The sequence below is a fragment of the Hyperolius riggenbachi genome, chromosome 12, assembly GCF_040937935.1.
Source record: "Hyperolius riggenbachi isolate aHypRig1 chromosome 12, aHypRig1.pri, whole genome shotgun sequence".
Classification (NCBI taxonomy): domain Eukaryota; kingdom Metazoa; phylum Chordata; class Amphibia; order Anura; family Hyperoliidae; genus Hyperolius; species Hyperolius riggenbachi.
This window is the reverse complement of record NC_090657.1, coordinates 164,346,501-164,372,710: the sequence shown is the minus strand read 5'-3', so window position 1 is coordinate 164,372,710 and position 26,210 is coordinate 164,346,501. Positions and strand designations below refer to the sequence as shown.

At 44.3% G+C, this 26,210-nt stretch overlaps 1 protein-coding gene across 1 annotated transcript in view; it reads right to left on the bottom strand.

The window, feature by feature from the left end:
• Positions 1-1,847: 1,847 nt before the first annotated feature.
• Positions 1,848-26,210, bottom strand: part of TAF4 (TATA-box binding protein associated factor 4) — a 108,975-nt gene continuing 84,612 nt past the window's right edge. The window contains exons 7-15 of the mRNA XM_068262066.1: positions 25,362-25,595; positions 15,632-15,779; positions 14,619-14,733; positions 13,640-13,809; positions 11,228-11,358; positions 8,786-8,911; positions 8,125-8,181; positions 7,912-8,031; positions 1,848-3,733 (exon numbers count right to left, since the gene is read on the bottom strand). Coding sequence (XP_068118167.1) covers positions 3,566-3,733; positions 7,912-8,031; positions 8,125-8,181; positions 8,786-8,911; positions 11,228-11,358; positions 13,640-13,809; positions 14,619-14,733; positions 15,632-15,779; positions 25,362-25,595 — 1,269 coding nt within the window. The 3' untranslated portion in view covers positions 1,848-3,565. The remainder of the gene's footprint in view (positions 3,734-7,911; positions 8,032-8,124; positions 8,182-8,785; positions 8,912-11,227; positions 11,359-13,639; positions 13,810-14,618; positions 14,734-15,631; positions 15,780-25,361; positions 25,596-26,210) is intronic.

The following is a 26,210-nucleotide window of genomic DNA, read 5'->3' as shown; positions in this document are numbered from 1 at the left end:
GAAAGCTGGTCAGGCTGGAGGATAAAGTTATATTACACAGCAATCTGTGCAATAAAACTTCCGTGTATGATAAAGGCGACGTGTAGATCTAATAAACGATTAGATTTGAGACTGGCTACATGGAAAACAACTGTGTCCTCTTTTTGCGATGTTTCTGCGCTGATGACTCCGACCGCTACTGCGCACACAACTTACCCATGAAATATCAGCGGCAATATAGACTCTACCGTCAGTTTCCACCCATTCCGCATAGCAAAGGAATCCGCGAGAAATAAAGACTGTCATCAGTGGGTAAGCCTTTCACCAGGTGGACAAATATAGCTCCACCCACTTCACATAAAAAACCAAAAGTAAAATTATGTCAGGCAGTACAGCCCTCAGCAGCCTCAGCAGTAATAGGACAAAGGATCATGGGAAATCTACCAAGTCTGCGAGCTGAAACAACTATAGACTGTTCATGTCACACAGAACCATAATTCCACTTTAAAGTGCAATTTTGAACAATACAAAACTAAAACCTTCAGCAGGCAGTATTTTTGTATATAAAAGTAAAGTACAGTATACATGTGGTAAAGTTTGCGGCATGACAATTACAGACAAGTTATCCCAGTGTTTCCTGTTTTATCTGATCTGGGAATCTGAAGCATGTAACTCATACTGCCAGCTCACATTTGTAGTCACTGAAGGATCTGAGAGGAGTGTGCAAAAGCAAATGAAGAAGACCCTGTAGGCTAATATAAAACCTATAAAGCACACCCCCAAGAGGGCGTGTGTATTAAACATGGATAATAGCCTATAGGCAGAAGTTTTACTCCTCCTTCATTTGCATTTTTAAAGCTACTCAGATACCCTTTAGTGACTGGAAATACAAACTGGCAGCATGAGTCACATAATTCAGACTTTTCGTATAAGGTAAAAACAAAAAAAACATGGTGTAAGCTGTCTAACTCAGTGGTCCCCAACCTTTTTTGACCCAAGGACTGCTTCAGCATCATTTTTCCAAGGACTGGGTATTTGCAAGAGTATGCGGGGGACGGGGGTGTAATTGCAGGGGGAGGGGGCGGGCTTGTTCTACAGGCAGGGTCATTACATCAACACCAGCCCAACCTAACCACTATCGTCGTCATCCTCAGCACTTTGGAAAGGTGTCTTCGCACTGCGCTGGGGTTGCTACATCAGCCACTAGCACAAGGTACATTTGGTGTGAAGGGGGGTACTGCCTGGGCTTCCTTATTTACTGGCTGGTACAGTCATTTCCTACCCTCATCTGCCTCCCCTCACTTTTACCCTTCCCTCCACCCCACAGCCACTTTACCCTCCAACCCACACTCACTTCACCCTTTTCTCCTCCTTACACCCACTTCCCTCCTCCCCACACTCACTTTTACTTGTCCTTTCTTCTTCCCACACTAGCATCAGATGCTCACCTCCGTACAGACTGAACTCTGTGGCTGGCAAGAGACCAGAGCGCCCCAGTCATCCTCACTGCTGCCACCTGGTGTCCGTACAGACAAAGCATGCTGCATTACAAATAGATGATACTAGGTGGCAGCAGCAACAATGGCTGCAGATGGCTCTTCTCTATAGCCGGAACTTCAGTGACACTTCTCTCTGCACTGTAATGACAGAGCCCAGCTCAGAGCAGCCTGCGGCACGGTAGTGGGCCGCGGCCCGGGGACCCCTGGTCTAACTCCTTTGCTGCTGGTCTGAAAACACAACACTTCTTATACCGGAGAAAAGATTTTTAGTATTTCCTAGAAAAGGGCTTTCATCTGTAGACTCCACAGCTTCAACTTATTATGTAACGTATATTTTGAATTCACTTAATAATTTACACACAGACATGGTACAGATAAATTTGTTTTTAATAAAGGAGTTAATTTTCTTTCAATCCTATATAAAACAATAGCAATTAAAAACTTCATTTTTGAAAGTAAAATATTTACATATGAACAAGTAACTGTGCAAAAATGTACAAGAAAACAAAATGGAAAGACAAGATCGGCAGGCGGTAAGGAGAGTGTGGGGGGGGGGGGGGGGGAGAGAGGAGGATGGAAGAAGAAAGACGGCGATGTGATGTAACAGCGGTCAGTTACAAATACTGATCAGAATTCTGTGACAAAGGCAGAGTTTGGTAATCGGGGAGGGCTGACACAAAGCCGGAATATTTACACTCATAAAAGTATTACCAATCGACAGTTTAATACAGTAACCTCTGAAAATATAAAGAACCAATTAGTATATTTTTTTTTATTCCATGATAAAAAAATAGGTACAAAGACGGGGCTATTGCCTTGGTGGCAGAAATGACCGCCAAAGCTTGCATACTGTTCTTAACAAAATAATTATGGATTTTTATTTTTGTATTTTTATTTTACATAGTCATTTGCGGTAGAACGGGAGACTCTGTGTTATATAGTTTCAACCCCCCCAACTATCATGTGCCAAAAATGTATCTACAAGAACTACCCAAAAATACAGCAAGTCATGTAGAGACTTTTACCAAGTGTGCCACAAAACAGAAAAAATAAAAATCACCCATTCCGTATCAAGAAACATTAGCGTCTCCGTTAAACAGAGGGCGTATGCGCTCAAATTATATACGAAATCAAAAAAATGAAAACAGTGCAAGTAATATATATATTTATATAGATATTTATATATTTATGCCATAAAACATTGTGTCCTTTTGTCATAATCTTTTGCAACTGCCCACAGGTTATTAATTTTTTTTTCCTTTTTACAAATAAAAAGCAAAATAGCATTGCATTGTTTATTTTTCTTTAAAACTTTAATTATTTTCCTACAGTTTTAAAAACAGTCTCTTCATATCTTTCTTATGGAAATCTGATTTTTTTTTAAATTTACTTTAATTGGTTTTGAATGGGGGTGGAGAGGAAAAATAAAATAAAGGGAAAAAACAAGCAAACAAAAAATAAAAATTATACACTGAAGATTAAAATTCAAGAGGCAAAAGGTGGTTCCGGTTTGTATATCTCAAGCAGAGGACAACCAATAAATAAAATGGGAAGAGGAGCAGGGGGGTAAAAAGGTTCTGCCATCTGCAAAAGAAGAACCAGCGTCTTGCCACTTTCACCATTTAACTGGCAAAGCCGAGGCCCAAGGAAGGTAAAACAATGAATTTCTGATCGCCGGCGAGAAGTAGAATTAAAAACAGTTTAAAAATCCATCCGTCCTTTAAAACATAATCCGTATATGGCTTGATTTGCAGAAGGCAGCTGTTTCTTCACAAGGGTTTGACCAGCCAAATCTCCTTTTCTTTTCTTCTCTCTGTCCATCAAAATTGCAAATTACTATAAAGCAGGTTTCGTTTTTTTAAATTAGAATCTGAAAAGTGACGATTGTGACTTTCTCATAATTAGCGTATCAAATAAAGAAAATACAAAGGCAAAAAGAATCGGCAAAATGTATCAGACAGTCCCAGCGAAGGGCAAGGAAGGGAGGGGAAGGTGACGTCTTTGCAAAAATGAAAGAAAAAAAATACCTTGATCTTTTCCATTTTTGTTAAGTTTTTTTTTTAAGTTTTTTATGTTTTCGTTTTTTTTCACTTGAGGAATGCTTTATAAAGCAAAAGTGAATGGCTTGTCTCTTTCTCGTTTTCCAAACAAAATATGAGGTCCCTGAGGTTGACACGTGTTATCCGTTGCCGGGTAAACTGTCTGCTGCTGCCTGCGCCGGTGCTGCTGGAGGGGGTTGTACTTGTGCTGGACGCCTGGAGGGGCAAGAGGACAAAAGCCAGGTTAGTGCTGAGAAAGAGGACAGCTGGCAGTTCACCTAAAATCACATTGCTGCACAATTCCAATCTTCACTGGCCAGGATGCCAGAAATAAAGGATTTCAGGTTTATTACGATATAAATCATATAATGGGAGATTTTCAAATTTATTTTTTATATGTATTTTATCAATTTTTAAGTGAATATTTAGGCTCTTTTGCCCTAAAATAAATGTGCTTTAGTAAAATAATAAAGTTATTTTATAGCTGAATGCAAATTATTACTTTTTAATATCAGTTGGCCAAATCTAAAACTATTTTATTTATTGTTAGAAACCAAGGCAACCTCAAATGGCCTGGCACAAAAAACACCTCTTGAATTCCCTGTGTGTGCAATTAGTTCATGAAGGTAATCATACACTATTTAAAGTATAGAAAACATACACCTTATGGTCGCATTGCTTTGGACTGTATTAAGCACTGCAACAGTAGTGGTGGGGGCGTTCCAATTGATAATTTATCACGCTTGCGCTGAACTCTGATTATCTGATGGTAGAAATGGTAATCAAGGTAATATATAAAAAAAAAAAAAATCAATAGTTTACCAATAGTTTATGCCGGGGGCGGATCGCTCAGAAACAGCCTTATCAGTCTGCAGACAGACTGTACACACGCCGGACTGTCGCTGGAACACCCGCCTAGCGGGAGGTGACGACGGACCAGCCGTTGCCTGCAGTCCGACGTGTGTACGGACCTTTAGACTTTTATATATTTTAGATTCATTACACACAACTGAAGTAGTTCAAGCCTTTTATTGTTTTAATATTGAGGATTTTGGCATACAGCTCATGAAAACCCAAAATTCCTATCTCATAAAATTAGCATATCATGAAAAGGTTCTCTAAACGAGCTATTAACCTAATCATCTGAATCAACTAATTAACTCTAAACACCTGCAAAAGATTCCTGAGGCTTTTGAAAACTCCCAGCCTGGTTCATTATTCAAAACCGCAATCATGGGTAAGACTGCCGACCTGACTGCTGTCCAGAAGGCTATCATTGACACCCTCAAGCAAGAGGGTAAGACACAGAAATTTCTGAACGAATAGGCTGTTCCCAGAGTGCTGTATCAAGGCACCTGAATGGGAAGTCTGTGGGAAGGAAAAAGTGTGGCAGAAAACGCTGCACAACGAGAAGAGGTGACCGGACCCTGAGGAAGATTGTGGAGAAGGGCCGATTCCAGACCTTGGGGGACCTGCGGAAGCAGTGGACTGGATCTGGAGTAAAAACATCCAGAGCCACCGTGTACAGGCATGTGCAGGAAATGGGCTACAGGTGCCGCATTCCCCAGGTCAAGCCACTTTTGAACCAGAAACAGTGGCATAAGCACCTGACCTGGGCTACAGAGAAGCAGCACTGGACTGTTGCTCAGTGGTCCAAAGAACTTTTTTCGGATGAAAGCAACTTTTGCATGTCATTCGGAAATCAAGGTGCCAGAGTCTGGGGGAAGAATAGGGAGAGGGAAATGCCAAAATGCCTGAAGTCCAGTGTCAAGTACCCACAGTCAGCTGCTGGTGTTGGTCCACTGTGTTTTATCAACAGCAGGGTCAATGCAGCTAGCTATCAGATTTTGGAGCACTGCATGCTTCCATCTGCTGAAAAGATTTTTGGAGATGAAGATTTCATTTTTCAGCACAACCTGGCACCTGCTCACAGTGCCAAAACCACTGGTAAATGGTTTACTGACCATGGTATTACTGTGCTCAATTGGCCTGCCAACTCTCCTGACCTGAACCCCATAGATAATCTGTGGGATATTGTGAAGAAAAAGTTGAGAGACGCAAGACCCAACACTCTGGATGAGCTTAAGGGTTCTATCGAAGCATCCTGGGCCTCCATAACACCTGAGCAGTGCCACAGGCTGATTGCCTCCATGCCACGCCGCATTGAAGCAGTCATTTCTGCAAAAGGATTCCTGACCAAGTATTGAGTGCATAACTGAACATAATTATTTGAAGGTTGACACTTTTTTCTTTTATTGGTCGGATGAAATATGCTAATTTTTTGAGATAGGAATTTTGGGTTTTCATGAGCTGTATGCCTAAATCATCAATATTAAAACAATAAAAGGCTTGAACCACTTCAGTTGTGTGTAATGAATCTAAAATATATGAAAGTCTAATGTTTATCAGTACATTACAGAAAATGATGAACTTTATCACAATATGCTAATTTTTTGAGAAGGACCTGTACACAAAAAAAACCTCAGTACTTACTCCCATTCTTAAGGTGCGTACACACGCTCTACAAAAGGCGACGGGTCCACCGGACCCTCCCGCTGGGCGGTCTTTTAGCCGACAGCAACAGTAGCGCATGTGTACACGCTGTCTGCGGACTGATAAGGCTGTTTCTGAACGATCCGCTGAGCCGACAGCGCATACACAGGCGCTTCTGTCGGCTAAAAGACCACCCAGCAGGAGGGTCTGGCGGACCCATTGTTGCCTTTTGTAGTGCGTGTGTACGCACCTTTAGCAGCACCAGACAGTAAAACCATTCAGCTACTGCAGTTGAGTATCTGTAGAACTCTAGCAGCCAGTATTCAATTCTATGTAAAATTCTACAATCCTTCAGCAGGCAGTACTGCTGAATACATAGTAAAGTACACATGTGTGAGGATTTGCTTATCTGGGGTCTGTAAAAAAAAAAAGCTCTCTGCAGAAAGGTTCTGCTACAGAGATGAGGAATTATATACACAGGCACATACACAGTGTTTTTCTCCCTCCCCTTAGCTCAACTTGGAGAACTGTCATACTCAGGCTGGGTGCTGAAATGATTTGTTTGAGATCTGTCCACATGGAAGCAGCTTGCTAGAAGGAAAGGATTGAAAAGTGCCAGCCAGGTACATTTGTAGTTAACTTTTCTTCCAGGGTTTCTAGTCTTATAAAACCCAGCTGTTTGGCACATTTTTTTTATGGACTTGAAAAAGGGCGGTAGACCTGCGAAATCCATTGTCCTTGTTTTTGTGCAATAAAACTGACAAGTTCCACCTTAAATGACTGGTGTGCATCTTAGTGAGAGATAAGCCAACAACATCTCATTTTGAACTGCTTTTCATTTTTATACATTTTTGGGAGTCTCTCACCAATAGTTCTCTCAGACACCACTGTTGGGATGTTTTCAGGAGCACAACCACTCATGCCCCAAAGTCCCTGACACCCGAACCAGAGCGGAGGTTGGCATTTCTCTGCAAGCTTTATTTGGTGGGTGCAACTCTACCACCTGACTTGGGAGTAGATTCCAGTTAGAGTATTTGAAGCTTGGTGAAGCACACATTTGGCTCCTGGTTTTTATCTTTGTTTTCTCAGTTCCTGGCGTTCCTGAAGGGTCTTCTGGGCCTGATCTCTCAAGTTATGCTGTAAGATGTTGGTTTTAGATCCATACCCAAAGTAGACGCTCCTAGTTAAAGCAAACTGGTGCATGACTGATGGAATAAATTAAAGAGAACCAGAGATGAAGCACCCTCATGTATTTTATCTTATAAATCAGTGGGAACATGACAGTAAACACCTAATCTGCTCTTTGTTTCATTGTTCTCTGTGTAATCTGACTGTAATCACCTCTGATAAGAATCCCGACTAAGCAGTCGGTCTAGCTTTGCTACAGAATGATTATAGCTGAGACTGTGGTCTTTGGTGTCTTTTCAAGTCCAAGCCTGCCCCCTGCTGGCTGTGCTCAGGAATCATTATAGCTGAGTCATTATAGCAAAGCCAGACTCAATGCACACTCCGGGATTCTTATCTCAGCTAGATAACAGACACTTTTAGCAGTGAGGATGAAACAGGGAGCAGAGCAGACGTTTTCTCTAATGTTCCCACTGATTTCTATGGTAAAATACATGAGGGTGCTTCGTCTCTGGTTCACTTTAAGGCTCACGCATAAGAACCAACGTCACATTGTGCTGGCTCGTAGTTTGTTGTCATGATTAACTTTACAAGTGATTTGGTTCTTTCCTGTGGAATTTGCATCTTGAGAAGACTGGCAATTACCCTGAAGAACACCACCTAAATGTCCACGCAGCACCAAAGAACTGGGTGACAACCGCATCTATTTGCTCGACTGTTAATACAAGCAAATGTTCAATGCATGGCATGGAGGCCACTGCAGAACAGATACTGACCTCTGACCCTGAACCAGGGCCCGGGGAATCCACTTTCCTCTTTTTTCGAGGGCCGATAGCTGCTAACGCTGTTAAGTTGGCGTCTCTTTGCCTCATTTGTGCCAATTCCTGTTGCTGCATCTGTTATGGAAGACAGACAAAAATAAGTAGTAAACTACCACAGAGGAGAGAAGATACAGTAAGTGCAAATACCACCTGCGGTGTGACACTTACCTCCTTTGCTTTCTGCTTTAACCGTAACTGCTCAGGATCTTCCTGCCGTGACCGAGACTGAGGGACAAAACAGAACATCTCAGAATGATATTTACAGGACAAAACATCTCAGAATGATATTTATGGTTCTTGAGGTAAGGAAAAATTAAAACAACTGTGCCCACTATGGCTAACATCCTGCAAACAGCAGTGATGCCCAGAAACCTGAAGCAAGCACAGTCTGCTTTCAGGTTTGTATTCATTGATATCGAATAAATGAGACTACCGTAAACACATACTAGAGTATTAACCAAGAGTTTGTGCTCCTAAAAATCTGGGTTTATACTCGGGTCAGTGGGAATGATGTATGGGGAAGGGAGTGGGAGCCACTAGGCTCAAGGAATGTTACATGAGGGAGGTAGGGAGACACCAGGGAATGCTATACGAGGAGGGAAGGAAGACCTTGGACCACCAGAGACTGTATTTGGGGATGTTAAAATGTAGCACCTGGGGTTTCTACACTAGGTTTAAAATTGGAGTAAATTTTTTGGTGTCTAAAGGGAAAATTGAGTACCTCGGTTTATACATGGAATGGTTATTTTTGAGTAAAAATGGTATGTCTCAAACTAAATAACTTGTACATTACACTGTGTATAAACATTACGGACATTTGAGCACAAACCTTTGCAGCTCGCATGAGAATCTCTCTCTCCTGCTCGTCTTTCCTCTGTTTCTCTATTTGGTCGAGCTGTTCGAAAAACTTCAGCTGCGTCCGTACGTCACTCGTCAGATCGTACCGATCGTCCTCCTGTAGGAAAGGGACAGACATGTTGAGGCCACAAGTACAAGAAATACTTTATTTTCTGCAGCTAAGGTAATATTTCTGCCCACAGAAACTACAAAAAAACCCCCCCAAAAAACACATAGGAAGAATCTAACTGGCTGCAGCTGAAATAGAAAAACACTTTTATAAAGCAATGCGGGGCCTATTGATTAAAAAACATAACTCAATGAAAGCACAAACCCTAAGGGCCTGTTTCCACTACACGCAGATTGGATGCAGAAAAACTGATTCCAATAAATGCCTATGGGACTGTTTCCACTAAACGAGATTTCCCTGATGCAGATTTTTCCATAGGCATTCATTGGAGTCAGTTTTTCTGCATCCAATCTGCGTGCAGTGGAAACAGGTCCTAAAGGAAATGTAATTTATCCTATAGTTTAAATTCCTGCTATTTGTACCTATGTGTTTTGCTAATGGTAAATGGCAAAACACATACTGCACTCCATCAGTAGCAGTGTCCTAAGTCAACCAAGTTAGCAAAAGGAGTAGCGGACTGCTGTGATTAGACAGTTTGGTGCCAGCTTCTCCCGCCTGATTGGTCGCATGTCACAGCTTCCCCTCTGACATGGTGATCTCACACTGGTGTTGGGGTTTTACCATGGCATGCCTCGATAAGAGGCTTATATATCGACGCCACTCCAGGAAGGCTCTAAAGGTACACACATGCGACTATAGTCGTTTGAAACGATCGTTCCCCGATCGTTCCAAACGACGATCGTTTAAAAAAAAGCAACCAACGATCATTAAGTCTAACGACGGATGAGCTAGATCGTTAAAACCGAACGCTCTAGCTTGGCGAATTTTTTCCAACGACGATCGTTTGCAAAAGTAGTACATTGTTGGAAACGGTCGTTCGTACTAGGCTTGACATGCGCATTTCGATATTTCTCCATGAAACTTCTCATTTTTATGCGCAAGCGCAATAGTTGCTTTACGTGATGTAACGTTTGTTCTAACGATCAGATCGTTACACACATTTAAAAACTAACTTTACTTAGGTCGTTCTTTCATCAATTAAAAGTTTGTTCGTCGTTTACAACGAACGATCGTTGTCGCATGTGTGTACGTAGCATAAGGAGTCCAAAGATTTCCCTCTACTCATCTAAGATCACACACGCATCTCCAAGTTGAGCCTGGAATATAGGCCGGCGTCCTGCGCTCAGCCACACACTGTGCACGCATCTCCAAGCAGAGCCTGGAATAAAGGCTGTGCTCAGCCACACCCATCTCCAAGCTGACCCTGGAATAAAGGCTGGCGCCCTGCGCTCAGCCACACACTGCGCACACATCTCCAAGCAGAGCCTGGAATACAGGCCATGCTCAGCCACACACTGCGCACACATCTTCAAGCTGAGTCCGGAATGCAGACCGGCGTCCTGCGCTCAGCTACACACTGCGCACACATCTCCAAGCTGAGTCTGGAATACAGACCGGCCTCCTGCGCTCAGCCACACATTGCGCACACATCTCCAAGCTGAGTCCGGAATACAGGCAGTGCTCAGCCACACACTGCGCACACATCTCCAAGCTGAGTCTGGAATACATACCGGCGTCCTGCGCTCAGGCACACACTGCGCACACATCTCCAAGCTGAGTCTGGAATACAGACCGGCCTCCTGCGCTCAGGCTCTCCAAGCTGAGACTGGAATACAGGCCGTGCTCAGCCACACACTGCGCACACATTTCCAAGCAGGGCCAGAAATACAGGCCGTGCTCAGCCACACACTGCGCACCCATCTCCAAGCAGAGCCAGGAATAAAGGCTGTGCTCAGCCACATTGCGCACACATCTCCAAGCAGAGCCAGGAATAAAGGCCGTGCTCAGCCACACACTGCGCACACATCTCCAAGCAGAGCCAGGAATAAAGGCCGTGCTCAGCCACACACTGCGCACACATCTCCAAGCAGAGCCAGGAATAAAGGCCGTGCTCAGCCACACACTGCGCACACATCTCCAAGCAGAGCCAAGAATAAAGGCCGTGCTCAGCCACACACTGCGCACACATCTCCAAGCTGATTCTGGAATACAGGCAGTGCTCAGTAACACACTGTGCACACATCTCCAAGCTGAGTCTGGTATACAGACCGGCGTCCTGCGCTTGGCCACACACTGCGCACACATCTCCAAGCTGAGTCTGGAATACAGACCGGCGTCCTGCGCTCAGCCACACACTACGCACACATCTCGAAGATGAGCCTGGAATACAGGCTGTGCTCAGCCACACACTGCACACACATCTCCAAGCAGAGCCAGGAATACAGGCCAGCGTCCTACGCTTACCTTGTGAGAGATGTTCTTTTGCTGTGCCGCTTCTGAGATCTTCTCTACTATGTTTTGTAATCGCTGCTGTGTGGCGTGTGAAATGTAACCAACCACATCTGGGTGAACCTCCGTTATACCGTGCTTCTTACCTGCAGTGAACACAAGCAGAACAGATGTTACAGAAAGCAATGCTCAGCTGGAAACTGGTGCTAATTTTATTTTTTTAGGTTTGTCTAGAGGGCAACTAGATTCTCTCTCAGAAGTTAACATGCAGGACCTTGTCTCAGGTGTGGCACTCAGACACTACTGCAGCCAAAGGAAGCACTGCCAGGCAACTGGTATTGGAAGTATTGGTATATGGCTGTCAACACTTATGCCTCGCACCTCAGGTTACCCTTATTTTTTTTTACCTGGTCTTTGCTGAACTGTGCAGAGCCAATGGGATTGTGAGAAGTCTTTTTTTAGCTACACTAACATGCTTATCTCAAAACACAAATAACAGAAACTTCCAATATCAGATAAGGCAAGGACACTATGACCAGGATGTAACTGAAGCCCCCTTCCCTTTGTAGAGAACATAACGATGTAACCTGATATCAATGTGACATTTGCTGTGGAAGGGACAATAATCTGTAACACTTAACACAGAGGGCAGAAGTGATGTGATGGATGTCATTTTTGACATTACAGAGAAGATGGAAACCAGCAGAAATAGTTTTCTTTGATTGTATCACATTTCTCTTAAATCTGACAGTGAATACTAAAAACACCAGGATAGGTAAGCTACATAAGTAGTTTCTTATTGAATTTTTTTGTTCAGCCAATATGGAGTTCCATCCTTTTTTAAAACCTTAACCACAGCATAAAAAACGAAACATGCTGGAGGAAACACTGTTAGGATGGCTGATACCACTGCTGAGAATCCAATGTGCCACTTGTTAGCTACAGGGGAGGGGTGGAGGGTTAATAAAGTTTTATTAATTGTATTTCTTTTTTACTTTAAATTTACTTTTATGCACTATCCTGGAAGTTACCAGGAAATGTTCAAGCTTTTCTTTTTTAAACTACATTTGTACTTTCCCTTTTATGAATCAACAAGCGTAACTATTACACACGTTGATTGATTCACAGGCACTTTGGTTGGCCCAGGGAACATTCCCCTTCACCAATCGATCCACTGTAAGCCCGCCACAAACGAGCGTCAGAAAAGTGGGTGATAAAAAAAATAAAATAAAGGAGCCAACTGTATGTAAACAAGCTGAAATAAAACAAGTGTAGTTCCCCAGTTACCTCGCTCTACCCTACCTGAGAGTGAAACCTCCTGAAGGGAAAGGGGGCGGGAGCAGCTGTGCTGTTGTTTCCTATATAGGAGGGAGGTGTGGCTCAGGAGACCAGCCAAAATCTGATTGGGGGGGGGGGGGGGGGGGGGTACATTAGATTAACCAGTTACGGTTCCTGAGAATTGTGGCATTTCAGCTGTCTTGCTATTGATACAGCAATACTTTTTCCATTACTCATACCATCGAAGTCATGTATATTTTGTTTTATGACAATCAAGGGTTTTCTCTGGGTAATATTTTTCCACAAATTATTTAATAGTAATTTCACAGAGAAAAAGTAGGCTTAAGTGCAGAAAATACTCTTTTCCAGCCTTCCTAATTTCTATACAAGTTATAAAATCACATAGAAATATATTTTTTGCTCCTTCCCAGTAGAAATGATACCACATATGCCTTATTGCATTACTAGCTGTGCATGTTGTGGACCATAATCCCCAGCCTGCCCGTCAGTAGCAATCAAATGCGTTTGTTAGGGCGCATTAGGGATTGATCGGATGCATTCGCTAGGGCGACAGGTCACGGGTCTGCACAGATGCATCGCTAGGCAATGGCAGAGCAATGCGGCTGCAGAGTATTTGGGGTCCTGCACTTTCACTCTAGCAATCTCATCCAATTGCTAGAAGCGCCAGCCAGTAAAGGTGTATAATAATCATTTTATACCAGTTTATAAAATTTTTATAAACTGGTATAGTTATTAAAGGGGTTAATAGGCAAGGCAGGGATTACAACTTCAATGTAGGGGGGGGGGGGGGGGGATTTTTTTTTTTTTTTATTATTATGACCTCTTAACTAACTTCTTATAAAACACCCCCCACACCCACCCCCACCAACACCAACTTTTAATGAATGCTAGCTGCTATTACTATAACTTTTAAAACAGGAGTGTGCATGTGAAAGCACCCGTGGACAGGCACATGTGGCAGCTTTTGAAGCTTGACCTAGAATCTAACGCTAACTACAGTAGTTGGGGGGTGGGGGGAATCGGGCTTGGGGTTGTGACGCCGATAAAGGTGCTGTATTTGGGTATTTTGGCACAATCAAGGCCCCGGCCACACTGGCCAAATGTCAGAAGCCTTCAGTCTTGACTCACCGATCTCTAATATCCGTCGCTGTAACAACGCTGGAAGCAGAAACAGTTCGTCTTTACAGGATCGCGTTAACGTTCCCACCAACTCGGAATTTGTTGCCAGTATCCGCGCACTTTCCTCCGACAGGTTTACTCCCGCCATGGACGCCACGTCGTTGATATCATCGTCATCTCTGCGGGAGAGAAACATAACCGTTCCATGTGCTGAGCAATATAATACTGCAACTACTATAATAGTACAACAGTAACCCCAAAGTAAAACACAAGCCTCCATGAATTCTGACTCCTGGGAGAGAACATTTCCATTTGTTATAATAAAGATTTGAATGCATGCATATATTTTTGTATTTTGGCTTGTGGAACAAATCACCTGGGTTTCCATTATTTCATGTGGGGAAAATCGCTTTGCTATAAGAGTGCTTTGGATTACAAGCATGTTTCCAGAATTATGCTCGCAAACCAAGGTTCCACTGTAATTAGAAACAGCGTTTGTCTGTTCTGACTTATAAAGGCCCGTACAGACACTGAAGTTGACTGAGGCGACCGATAACGACCACCTCAGCCGATACTCAGGCTTTTGTACGGTACTCAGGTGCGCGTGCGTGACGTGTCAAAGGTGTGTGCGCACCTCAACACATATACAGTGCTCCGTGTTTATAAAAAATAGATAAAGAGGTGAGAGGAGAGGTCCAGGACAGGTCATCTACAGCTGGCAAAAAGGTGTGCTCAGACTGTGGGCATCCCTGGAATCACATGATTCAGCAATGCCTTATGGGGGATGAAAGGGGATACTCTGGAAAAATCTGTGCATCTGTGTACAGGTTCAGAATACTATATGCATATAAACATGTAAAATTTAAGAAATGTATACAGTACAAACTGTTAAGTAGAGTTTGCACTTGTTAAAATTAATGTGTCTTTCACAATGATACGGTAAGTGTGAACCCTGCATTAGAAAATATACTAGACCATTTCCTCTCACCTGAACGATCCTCCCCCTGGCTCTTTTAACTTGTTTTTCTGTGCCGCAGCTGCTTGCGATGCCGCCGTGGGAAAGGTTTTTGTTCCGGGTACAAGACCTGGTTTTGCCACTGGTACTGCATGAATAAATACAGAGAAGAAATGCAAAGAAAAAGTGATTAGTTGCATTATAATCTTTTGAACAGCAAGCAGAACTACCATCATGACCAGTTTACATATAATTCAGCACCAAGCGGGGCACATGTGTGTGTGTGGTGTGTGATGCTGCCACCACCATGCTTCACTGTAGGAATGATATTGGCCTGGTGATGAATGGTGCCTGGTTTTGTCCAAACCGGACACCTGGAATTCACCCCAAACAGTTTAATCTTTGGGTTATCAGACCAGAGAATTTTGTTTATCATGGTCTGAGAGTCCTTCAGGTGCCTTTTGGCAAACCCCAGGTGGGCTGCCATGTGCTTTTTACTAAGGAGTGGCCACTCTACTGTACAGGCTTGATTGGTGAATTACTGCAGAGATGGTTGTCTTTCTGGAAGGTTCTGCTCTCTCCACAGAGGACCTCTGGAGTTCTGACAGAGTGAACATTGAGTTCTTGGTTGGATTTTTTTATAAATCTGCAAAAAATCTCAAGTAAACCTTTTCACATTTCCATTTTGTAATAAGGCTGTAACGTAACAAAATATGGAAAAAGTGAGTCGTGAATACTTTCCGGATGCACTGTGTCTGCTCAAGGGCAAGGGAAGGGTAAGGATGAGATCCTGCCCCCTGTTGCAGAGTACATCCCTAATGTCAACAACCAGGTAATGTGGGCTGGTATTGGTGACGTACTAGCTGCTTTTCTGAGCAATACAAGCCAACGGAGGGTGGGGCGGTTGGGGGTGGGGGGGGGAGAAATAAGGTGTTGAGGATATGGGCTGGTATACATTTCCCTTTGCATACATTGCAGCCAGCAGGGGGGATAAGGTGTTTGGGATGTGAGATTCTTTCCCTTTGCATACATCAGTGGAGACTCACCTGTTTGCAGTTGGTTTAGCTGTATATGCTGTGGGGTGGTGAGCATTATTCGACTCTGAGGCTGCCTAAGTGCTACCATGGGCGTCTGGGTCAATGTGACCTGTGGGGGCCGTACCACTGCACCCGCTTTATGTGCCTGCTGGATGACCTGCGGAAACAAAGCGAGGGGAAAAAAAAAAGGTCATGTTTTATCAACAGACACCATACTTTATCCTGAACCGGAGTGGAATGTTTCATCTTTCCTTTATTTTATCAAACTATTTGGTTAAGTACGCATGGTTCGCTCCCACGCCGCCGTCCTCCGCCTTCTCGCAGCTTCGGGACAGAGTCCCATCACTTAAAGAGACTCAGAGACGACAGACAGCCCAGCTCTGATACTTACCCGGGGCTTCCTCCCACCTCATAAACACGCCTAAGTCCCACGCTATCCTCCCGCGGTGAGCGTCGTTACCGATCTCAGTCGAACCCAGTCGGGGTCTACTGCACATGCGCAGATGTCCAGCGCATGTGCAGTAGACCCGGAAGCCGTCACTGAGCCTGGAAATGGAGCTCACTAGGGCTGAACGCCGGCGTGGGACTGAGACATGTTTATGAGGCGGCGGAAGCCCCGGGTAAGTATCAGGGTGGGGCTGTCTGTCAGAGTCCTTTTAAGTCAGTCGGAGCCAGTCTGACGCAGAAGTGGTGCTCTCTTTGCGTATCTCTCCAGCAGCCACTGGAGAAATACGTAGAGGACGCATTTCTCCTGCGTAGACTGACCCCGACTGGCTGAAGTTACGGGCCCAGTATCAGAGCTGCGGAAAGACGGAGGCGTGGGAGCGATCTGTGCGTATGGGGCTGGAGGTAGCCCCAGTGATGTATAAAACATCAGCTTTATACGAGCTCTGGTTTCCTTTAAGTGAGATGATTATCGAGACTAATATTTATTTCCTGTTAAACAATACCAGTTGCCAGGCAGTCTTGTTGATCTCCTTAGCTGCAGTACTGTCTGAATCATGCCAGAAACAAGCTTGCAGATAATCCACTCTTCCGTACCACGTTAGCCAAAAATGTATGTAGGTAGAAAAAAAAGTTTTGTAAAAGCAATACCTTTTAAAGAGAACCCGAGGTGGGGCTCTGACAATGAAATCCACGTACAGAGGCTGGGTCTGCCTATACTGCCCGGCCTCTGTTGCCATTTCAATCCCCCGTAAACCCCCCTTGCGCTCTGCTATCCCCCATAAATCACAGCCGCGCTGCCGACACACAGCGCGTCACAGTGGGCTGTGTTTATATTTGTACTGTCAGTCTGCTGCTCCCCCACCTCCTGCATAGCTCCGGTCCCCGCCCACGTCCCTTCCCTCCCCGCTGATTGGAGGGAAGGGATGTGGGCGGGACTGGAGCTATGCAGGAGGCGGGGGAGCACGCAGAGTGACAGTACAGATGTAAAGACAGCCCGCTGTGACATGCTGCGCGTCGGCAGCACGGCTGTGATTTATGGGGGATTGCAGAGCGCAAAGGGAACTTAGGGGGGATTGAAATAGCAACAGAGGCTGGGCAGTATTGGCAGACCCAGCCTCTGTACGTGGATTTCATTGTCAGAACCCCACCTCGGGTTCTCTTTAATGGCTGATAAGAGTTAAATTCTACACGCTTTTTGGGATCTAGTCCCCTTCTTTAGGGATATAGCCAGATGTTAGCTGAAGTAAAACACTGATGTAGGTGAACAGTAAACACGAAGATGACAGTTGTGCTAGTTACTATTACTGGTTAATATTTAGCAATTAGATGTCAGGTGATCAGTAGGCTGGAGCCAGTGAGCTCACGCAAGTACATATTAAAGGACCACTATTGCAAAAAAAAACTTGCATGTAAGTTTCTTCCAGAGTAAAATGAGCCATAAATTAGTTTTCTCCTATGTTGCTGTCACTTGTAGTAAAAATCTAACAGGTTTTGGACTAGCCCATCCTTGTGTTGGATTCTCTGGGTCTTTTTTTTTTTATTATTTTCAAATGTACTTAGTGAATAGCAGTTGCACTGTCCAACTGCAAAGAAAAGCATGCAGCAGGACTGGCACCATTGTATAAATCTTTTTCATGGAGTGTCTTTATAAAGAATAAAGGCCATGCTCAGAATCCCCCATGAAGAGATGAACTAGTCAAAAACCTGTCAGTTCTGTCAGATTTCTACTACCTACTGTAAGTGACCGCAACATAGGAGAAAAGTCATTTATGGCTCATTTTTCTCTGGAAGAAACGTACTTATTTGTATGTGTTTATATGTACTTTAAATTTTTACAGTGGTTCTTTAAGTCCATCAGGTTTCTGAAGATGAAGAAGCCAAGTCAATCATGTTAAAGTGTCAAGAAACCCATTCCACAATTTAAACCTTCTGTTAATGTCTTGAATGTTTTCATAAATTTGTACTCAGAAATGTTTCTTGATCATTTTTCAAGTTACCCTTGAGAAAAAGTACTTTCAGATGTCGCATGCTGTGCTCTGGTTCACAGGAGTGTTGGGCCACTGGTGTGTCTATTTTACCCACATTGATTTTAAAGTGATGGTTCATTCTTGTGCGCAGTTTTTGTCCTGTTTCTCCTATATATAGATTCCTCTCGAGGGGCATTCCATGCAGAGTATCATGTATACAACATTGAATGACTCACAGGAAAATTGGTTTTGTATTTAATATTTCTGTGAGTTTGGTATTCGTACTGTATTTGGATTGTGCAAAAAGATATTAAAGCAGGTCTCATCTTCTGTTATTGCAGGGTAATTGTTTAACAGGAACTAAATGTCAGCTTTTATATCCCTCTCACTATAGGTGTCAAATTTCACAGATTTTGCAGTCAATATCGATATGACATAGAACTTTGTTACTGCAAGAGTAAACTAGCGGGGTTTGTTCATCTCTTAAACTATTGCAAGGTGGTAATGGGATTAGATGATTAGTTACCAGCTTGTAAGGCAGGGGTGCCAAACTCAAATAGACGGAGGGCCGAAATGTAAAACTTATGCTGGACATACACGGCTCAATTTTGCCGCTCGATTCCGCGCCTGATCGGTTTCTGTGCTCAATTCTGCTGGAGATTCTCTTCCGCTCATTTTTCTTATCTTTTCCCATTGGCCTCCATGCAGAATCGAGCGCGGAAACAATCAGGCCGCAGATCGGACATGTCAGAAATGATCTATCCAGCCATTTAAATGGCTCAGAATCGAGCCGCGTATTCCCAGCATTAGTTCATTGTAATCAAGAAGCAGATTCGGGCACCATCCGTCATTCAGCTCATTTATTATAAAACAACTTGTGCAGTATAAAAGTCAAATAGTTGTCACCTGGGATTCCATGGTGATACTGTGCGGAGTAAAGTGGAGGTGGGTGCTCAGGGCTGTAGAAGGGTCGGTGACGGCCGTTTCGCGTCCACCAGGACGCTTGGTCACACTGCGTTCCACAAGGGAGGCAGCCGGAGCGCCACCGGCATATGACGGGGGTAAGCCCCGCCCCTTCCGGTTGCGCAACGGCGCCTGTACTCGGAGGTGATTGGTCGGCTAGCAAAGGGAGCCCGGCTCATAGTACGTCTGCAGGGTCTAGTGACGCGCAATAGGTGCGACCTATGGGTCGCACGACAGACCAAAAATAAACATTTACATTTAAAGTCCGCCGGCTAAGGCGTAGCATTATAAGCCACGCCGCCCTATTATACGCGTATGCTGAAGTGTTACAACCTCAAGGTATGTCCGAATGGTGCATACCTCCTAGTCCCAAAACTCAAGCACACACAGGAGCCTAGCGCCATCTTGTGGCCGATACATTTAGTGCACAGTGTACTGTGTAACCACAAATCTACATAGTGACTAAAACCAATACAAGCTGGGGCGGGGTAGAAGGGAGACCATACAGTTACAAAAGTCCCGGAAGCTTTTTATCCCAAATAGCCTAAACATAATTAAGTATTTTACCGGCCACAATTAACCCATTCAGGTTCCGTCGTTTTCACGTGAGAAATGTTCACCTCCCATTCATTAGCCTATAACTTTATCACTACTTATCACAATGCACTGATCTATATCTTGTTTTTTCCGCCACCAATTAGGCTTCCTTTGGGGGGTACATTTTGCTAAGAGCCACTTTACTGTAAATGCATTTTAACAGGAAAAATAAGAAAAAATGGAAAAAATTCATTATTTCTCAGTTTTCAGCCATTATAGTTTTAAAATAATACATGCCTCCATAATTAAAACTCACGTATTGTATTTGCCCATATGTCCCGGTTATAACACTGTTAAAATTATGTCCCTATCACAATGTATGGCGACAATATTTTATTTGGAAATAAAGGTGCATTTTTTCCGTTTTGCATCTATCACTATTTACAAGTTTAAAATAAAAAAAATATAGAAATATTTCATCTTTACATTGATATTTAAAAAGTTTAGACCCTTAGGTAAATATTTACATGTTTTTTTTTTTTTTATTGTAATTTTTTTTTTTTATTGTAAACATTTTATTTGGGTAGTTTTGGGAGGGTGGGAGGTAAACAATAGATTTATAATGTAAATGTGTGTTAATTTAAAAAATTTTTTTTTACAGGTGTAGTATTACTTTTTGGCCACAAGATGGCGGCCATGAGTTTGTTTACATGACGTCACTCGAAGCGTAACATACGCTTACAGTGACGCATCGGGAAGGGAACGGCCAGAAAAGGCGCAGCTTCTGAGAGAAGCTGTCGCTTTTTCAGCGGGGGAGAGGAATCAATGATCGGGCACCGTAGCCCGATACATTGATTCCCTGGCTACCGAATCCGCGGCCGGGAGTGCGCGCGCGATCGGCCGCGGGAGCGCGCATGGTACCTGGACGTAGAAACTACGTCCAGGAACCAAAATAGGTTAAGGAGTACGGGAAGTTTTGCACAGTATCACCATCACGGCGTGGAACGGAGGGGAAGGAGGAAAAGAGGCACAGCACCTCATAGGTGACTTCAATCTACAAATCTACATATAATACAATCCAAACAAGCCATATAGTGTCAGATCAAAAGGGGAAGGGGGGGGGCGGGGAGAGAAGGGGTTGTTTTGGACGAGGGGGAAAGAAAGAGGTCTCATGGGCCTGGATTCCTCTATAGGGGCATCTCAGGGGTCCAGCATGCATGAGAGTTCTATTTTATCATTTAAGCCTAGGGGGCCCATAGCATTAGTTTGTAGAATCAGCCATGTCTCTCTTCTTAATAACATTTTCTCTCTATCACCCCCACGTCTCTGTGGCTCATCTCTTTCCAATACAGCAAACCTAAGGCCCCTACCATCTCCCCCATGTGCCTCATGCATATGTGTCACAAGTCTTGTCCCACTCTTTCCAGATTTCACCGTGCTCAAATGCTCTCCTATTCTGACCTTTAGTGGGCGAGTTGTTTGGCCTATGTAATATCGGCCACACGGACAGAATATTACATAAACAACATAATCAGTAGTGCAGGAAAAGAAGGCCTTGGCCTGGAATGTCTCCTTCCCCACCTGTATGCTCCTCTGGAGCAGCATGTGGGGACAATGGACACAATGTCCACATCTGAAGTTCCCCTTTGGGATGATTCTATTCAACCAAGTCGTCTTTCTAGGGGAAAAGAACTCACTCCGGGTGAGCATATTTCTCAGAGTGGGTGCCCGTCTGAAAGCTACTCGTGGTGGTCCTCCCACTTTTCTCGACAGGTCAGTGTCCTTAATGATGACATCCCAGTGTCTAAAAACTGTCTTTCTAATCTTGCTCCTTTGCAAACCTCTTCCTCGGGGCATGTCCCCACATGCTGCTCCAGAGGAGCATACAGGTGGGGAAGGAGACATTCCAGGCCAAGGCCTTCTTTTCCTGCACTACTGATTATGTTGTTTATGTAATATTCTGTCCGTGTGGCCGATATTACATAGGCCAAACAACTCGCCCACTAAAGGTCAGAATAGGAGAGCATTTGAGCATGGTGAAATCTGGAAAGAGTGGGACAAGACTTGTGACACATATGCATGAGGCACATGGGGGAGATGGTAGGGGCCTTAGGTTTGCCGTATTGGAAAGAGTTGAGCCACAGAGACGTGGGGGTGATAGAGAGAAAATGTTATTAAGAAGAGAGACATGGCTGATTCTACAAACTAATGCTATGGGCCCCCTAGGCTTAAATGAAAAAATAGAACTCTCATGCATGCTGGACCCCTGAGATGCCCCTATAGAGGAATCCAGGCCCATGAGACCTTTCTTTCCCCCTCGTCCAAAACAAACCCCCCCCCCTTCCCCTTTTGATCTGACACTATATGGCTTGTTTGGATTGTATTATATGTAGATTTGTAGATTGAAGTCACCTATGAGGTGCTGTGCCTCTTTTCCTCCTTCCCCTCCGTTCCACGCCGTGATGGCGATACTGTGCAAAACTTCCCGTACTCCTTAATTGTGGCCGGTAAAATACTTAATTATGTTTAGGCTATTTGGGATAAAAAGCTTCCGGGACTTTTGTAACTGTATGGTCTCCCTTCTACCCCGCCCCAGCTTGTATTGGTTTTAGTCACTATGTAGATTTGTGGTTACACAGTACACTGTGCACTTAATGTATCGGCGACAAGATGGCGCTAGGCTCCTGTGTGTGCTTGAGTTTTGGGACTAGGAGGTATGCACCATTCGGACATACCTGGAGGTTGTAACACTTCCGCATACGCGTATAATAGGGCGGCGTGGCTTATAATGCTACGCCTTAGCCGGCGGACTTTAAATGTAAATGTTTATTTTTGGTCTGTCGTGCGACCCATAGGTTGCACCTATTGCGCGTCACTAGACCCCGCAGACGTACTATGAGCCGGGCTCCCTTTGCTAGCTGACCAATCACCTCCGAGTACAGGCGGCGTTGCGCAACCGGAAGGGGCGGGGCTTACCCCCGTCATATGCCGGTGGCGCTTCGGCTGCCTCTCTTGTGGAACGCAGCGTGACCAAGCGTCCTGGTGGACGCGAAACGGCCGTCGCCGACCCTTCTACAGCCCTGAGCACCCACCTCCACTTTACTCCGCACAGTATCACCATGGAATCCCAGGTGACAACTATTTGACTTTTATACTGCACAAGTTGTTTTATAATAAATGAGCTGAATGACGGATGGTGCCCAAATCTGCTTCTTGATTACAACGAACACTTGATTTGCTTCCTTCCTGCCAACAATGCGAGGCACACGTCAGTGGCTGAATGTCAAATAGTGCAAGATATTTTTACAGCAGGAGTTTTGGATTTATTTTTTCTCAACCCACAGATCCTCCTGACCCTAACAGGAGTGCCACACTCTTCTTTTGACGACACTATTCCCAGCATTAGACCAGGTCGAGTGCCAGCAGTCATATATTCCCCCCTCAATCATTTGGAATGACAATTTGCACCCCACATTGTAGCTGCGGTGCTCCCAGTATAGATTAGCCAGGTATGTGCCCCCCGGTAGAGGTAGCCAGGCATAGGAGTCCCAGAATAGGTAGCTAGGCATAGCAGGTGCCCCAGTATAGGTAGCTAGGTAATAGGTGTCCCAGTATAGTTAGCCAGGCATAGTAGGTGCCCACTATAGAAAGTCAGCCAGCCTGTTCCCCCTCCACCCCCCCCTTTCACTCCCTCACCTCCTCTGGTTACAAAGATTGCACCCCCACTGCACTCTCCAGCGCGGCGGGTGGCGGCAGTTCTACAGTTTGCACACCAGAGTGACCCACGCACTGAAGAATCACCCTGGAGAACTCCCTGTATATTCGCCAGCAGGCAGGGACACACTACTCTCCTGTGTTCAGTAGGGGAGGGGGGGGGGGGTCACGCTGGTGTGCAGACTGCCGCTACCCGCCCTGAAGGAGAGTGCAATAGCCAAGCAGGGATGTGAAGAGGAGGTGAGGAAGACGTTTGGAAAGGGGTCTGCTTTCAGCAGAAGGTGACCATAGACATCGGGAGGCAGAGCAAGTGGAGAGTACTCATGCGAGAAGGTAGGCAGAGCAAGAGCCAGCTACCAGTTTTAAGTTAAAGGATGACAGACGGTACGGTGCGGAGCCTCTAGCGTTGCTGTGGGCCAGATTTCAGTGGCAATCGCGAGCCTGCTGGCAGGCCAACTTTCAAAGCACCGCGGGCCACAACTTATGTTAATTAAAAAAGCAGCGGCGGGACAACGTTTTCTGGCGCTGTGGGCCAGAGTTTGACACGTGTTGTAAGGTAATCAATTTGGGGGGGACTTTTGTACCTCTTTGTGGCATTTGATCATATAAGCTGAGGAATATAATTCCTGTGCATGCTTCCCGTTTCTACATTTCTGTTCTTATTTATTACTTTGTTTGTTTTGTTTTTTCTTTACCCTGATTATTTTTCAGATACAGCTGTTGATAGACCTCTGGCTTACTGGTTACTGTTGCTGGAACATCTATTTTATGTACAGCAGTTGGGAGAGTTTTGTGAAACCACCTACATTTTAAGTGAAGATGAGCATGTAATAGTTTCCACAAGATATAACTTTTCTTCTGCTAATAAAAATTAAAGGAAAATGTTACAAAGTGGGAGATGCAGGTTGATTGCTCTCCCCCCCCTACATTTTAAGTGAAGATGATATAGGTTACTGCTGACAACATTTTTGAATATAAACTGAAAAAAATATTTATTTTCCTCTTATTGCTAGTTATACAGTTCCTGTAATAATCATCTCCAAACATCAATGGTTATACTTCATGAGTAACTGACTTCCATGACTCCCGTGCTGTGGGGGATGAGCAGGATTCCTGTAATTAATGACTTATAATACTCTGGGAAACCGCTAAGCTCACTTTGCAAGAGCAATATGTTCCCCGCAAGCCTGGAAAGCGATCAAACCTCCAGGAATGAGGCAGCAGCCGTGCCTCAGAGCCGGGGAAAAGCCTTTAAAGCCACAGATGAAAGCCGTTCCTCTGTTCAGACCACAGCTGTGCCGGTTATTATCCACCACTGGAGACTCTAAAACCGTTTATTTGTGTTTGGCAACAGTTGTCATTTTGCGGTTTTAAAGATGGCCACGCACACTATACAATAAAATGATCTGATTATACGGCAATTCCATAAAAACATTGGTTGTACCGAAAAAAATCAAAAGTGGTTTTCCCCATTCGAGCGAGAAATCAGATTGGATTTCCCATTTTTCTATATAAGTAGACCTGGAGTGGTGGATTTTTCTGATCAATTTTTATGAGAATTACATTTTTTACAGTACATTGTCAATTTATTAATGAACAAAACCAAGCAATATTTTTTTTATTAAAAAAAAAAAAATCAATCTATTTTTTCCATAATTGGGGAAAAATTAAACACATGCGTGGTACATTGGTCAGATTTTTTACATTTTACAATCAGAAAAATTGATTTTAATTCTTGAATTGTAAAGAAATGTAAAAAAATTGTATGGTGTGTGGCCACCTCAAGGCCAAGTACAGAAGGACGCTTATAAAAGCGGAAACTTTAGTAAGCGAGTGAGTGATGCCTACCATCCTCACAAAGAGGCCCTGTGGTAACTTATAGAAGAATGTAGTAGATGTCCAGGGTACCCACTTTTACAGTAATTTTCCTGGTATCAGCAACACTCCCTATATCCATATATCGCCGTATACTGGTATGTAGCCCCGCCTTCACAGTGATGCTTAGCCTAGGCTGTTTAGCTATGCAGAAATCTCCTCCCCTTGTGCATTCTGGGAGACCAAGCATATTTTTGCTGGCTTGGGAACACTGTAGAGACAGAATGGAGACTCACCAGTGGGGTTGGCTGCCCGGGTTTGGACTGTGCAGTTTGTGCGAGGCTGATGACGGGTTGTTGTAATGTATTCGTGACCGTGGCAGTGGTCTTGCCGGCTGTGCGCTGCACAGAGCTATTCAGCATGACTGCGGTGAGGGCCGTCGTGGCCTGGGTGGCCGGCTGTTGCTGCTGACTCTGCTGGATAAAGGCTGCAGAGTCAGGGGTCAGCTGGCGCAAGGCAGGGAGGCTCCTCTGTAGAAACAAGCAGATCAGACAGAACGGTTATACAGAGTGTAGTATGGGCAGGACTTCTCTACACAATATCTATAGAGACAATGTAGCATCACAATTACATGGGACCAAATCACAATAGCAATACCAGCAGGGTTGGGGGAGAAGTCGCAAACGCACCGCCCCCACCGGCCCTCTACGTAGCAACAGGACATGCCCCTAGCCTGCAGGCTAGCGATGCGTCTGCACAGATTTGGCCCTGCAAGGTCACCAGAGGGATAGGACTTGAATCTCCACCGGGTGACACGTCTTGTATATTTGTTGAAGATTACTATATAAACTTTGCTGTCTTAATGAAGTTAAGGTAGACCCTGTTTTTGGTGAGCGGTCAGATCACCACTTTCCACTGAGGGCTGTACACAAATCCACGAAGCTGCACAACTTCCCCATTAAACAGCTGGTCACCTTTCTATTAAAAAAAAAAATGGAGATCCAAAGAAGCCCATACATTGCCCATAACTGAATTTGCTTCGATATCTGTCCCACCTGACAATGATTGAATCTGTCAGGCCGATGCCATAAAATGGTCACCCATCGATCGATTTATGACAAAAATACATGGAAACAATTGACCTG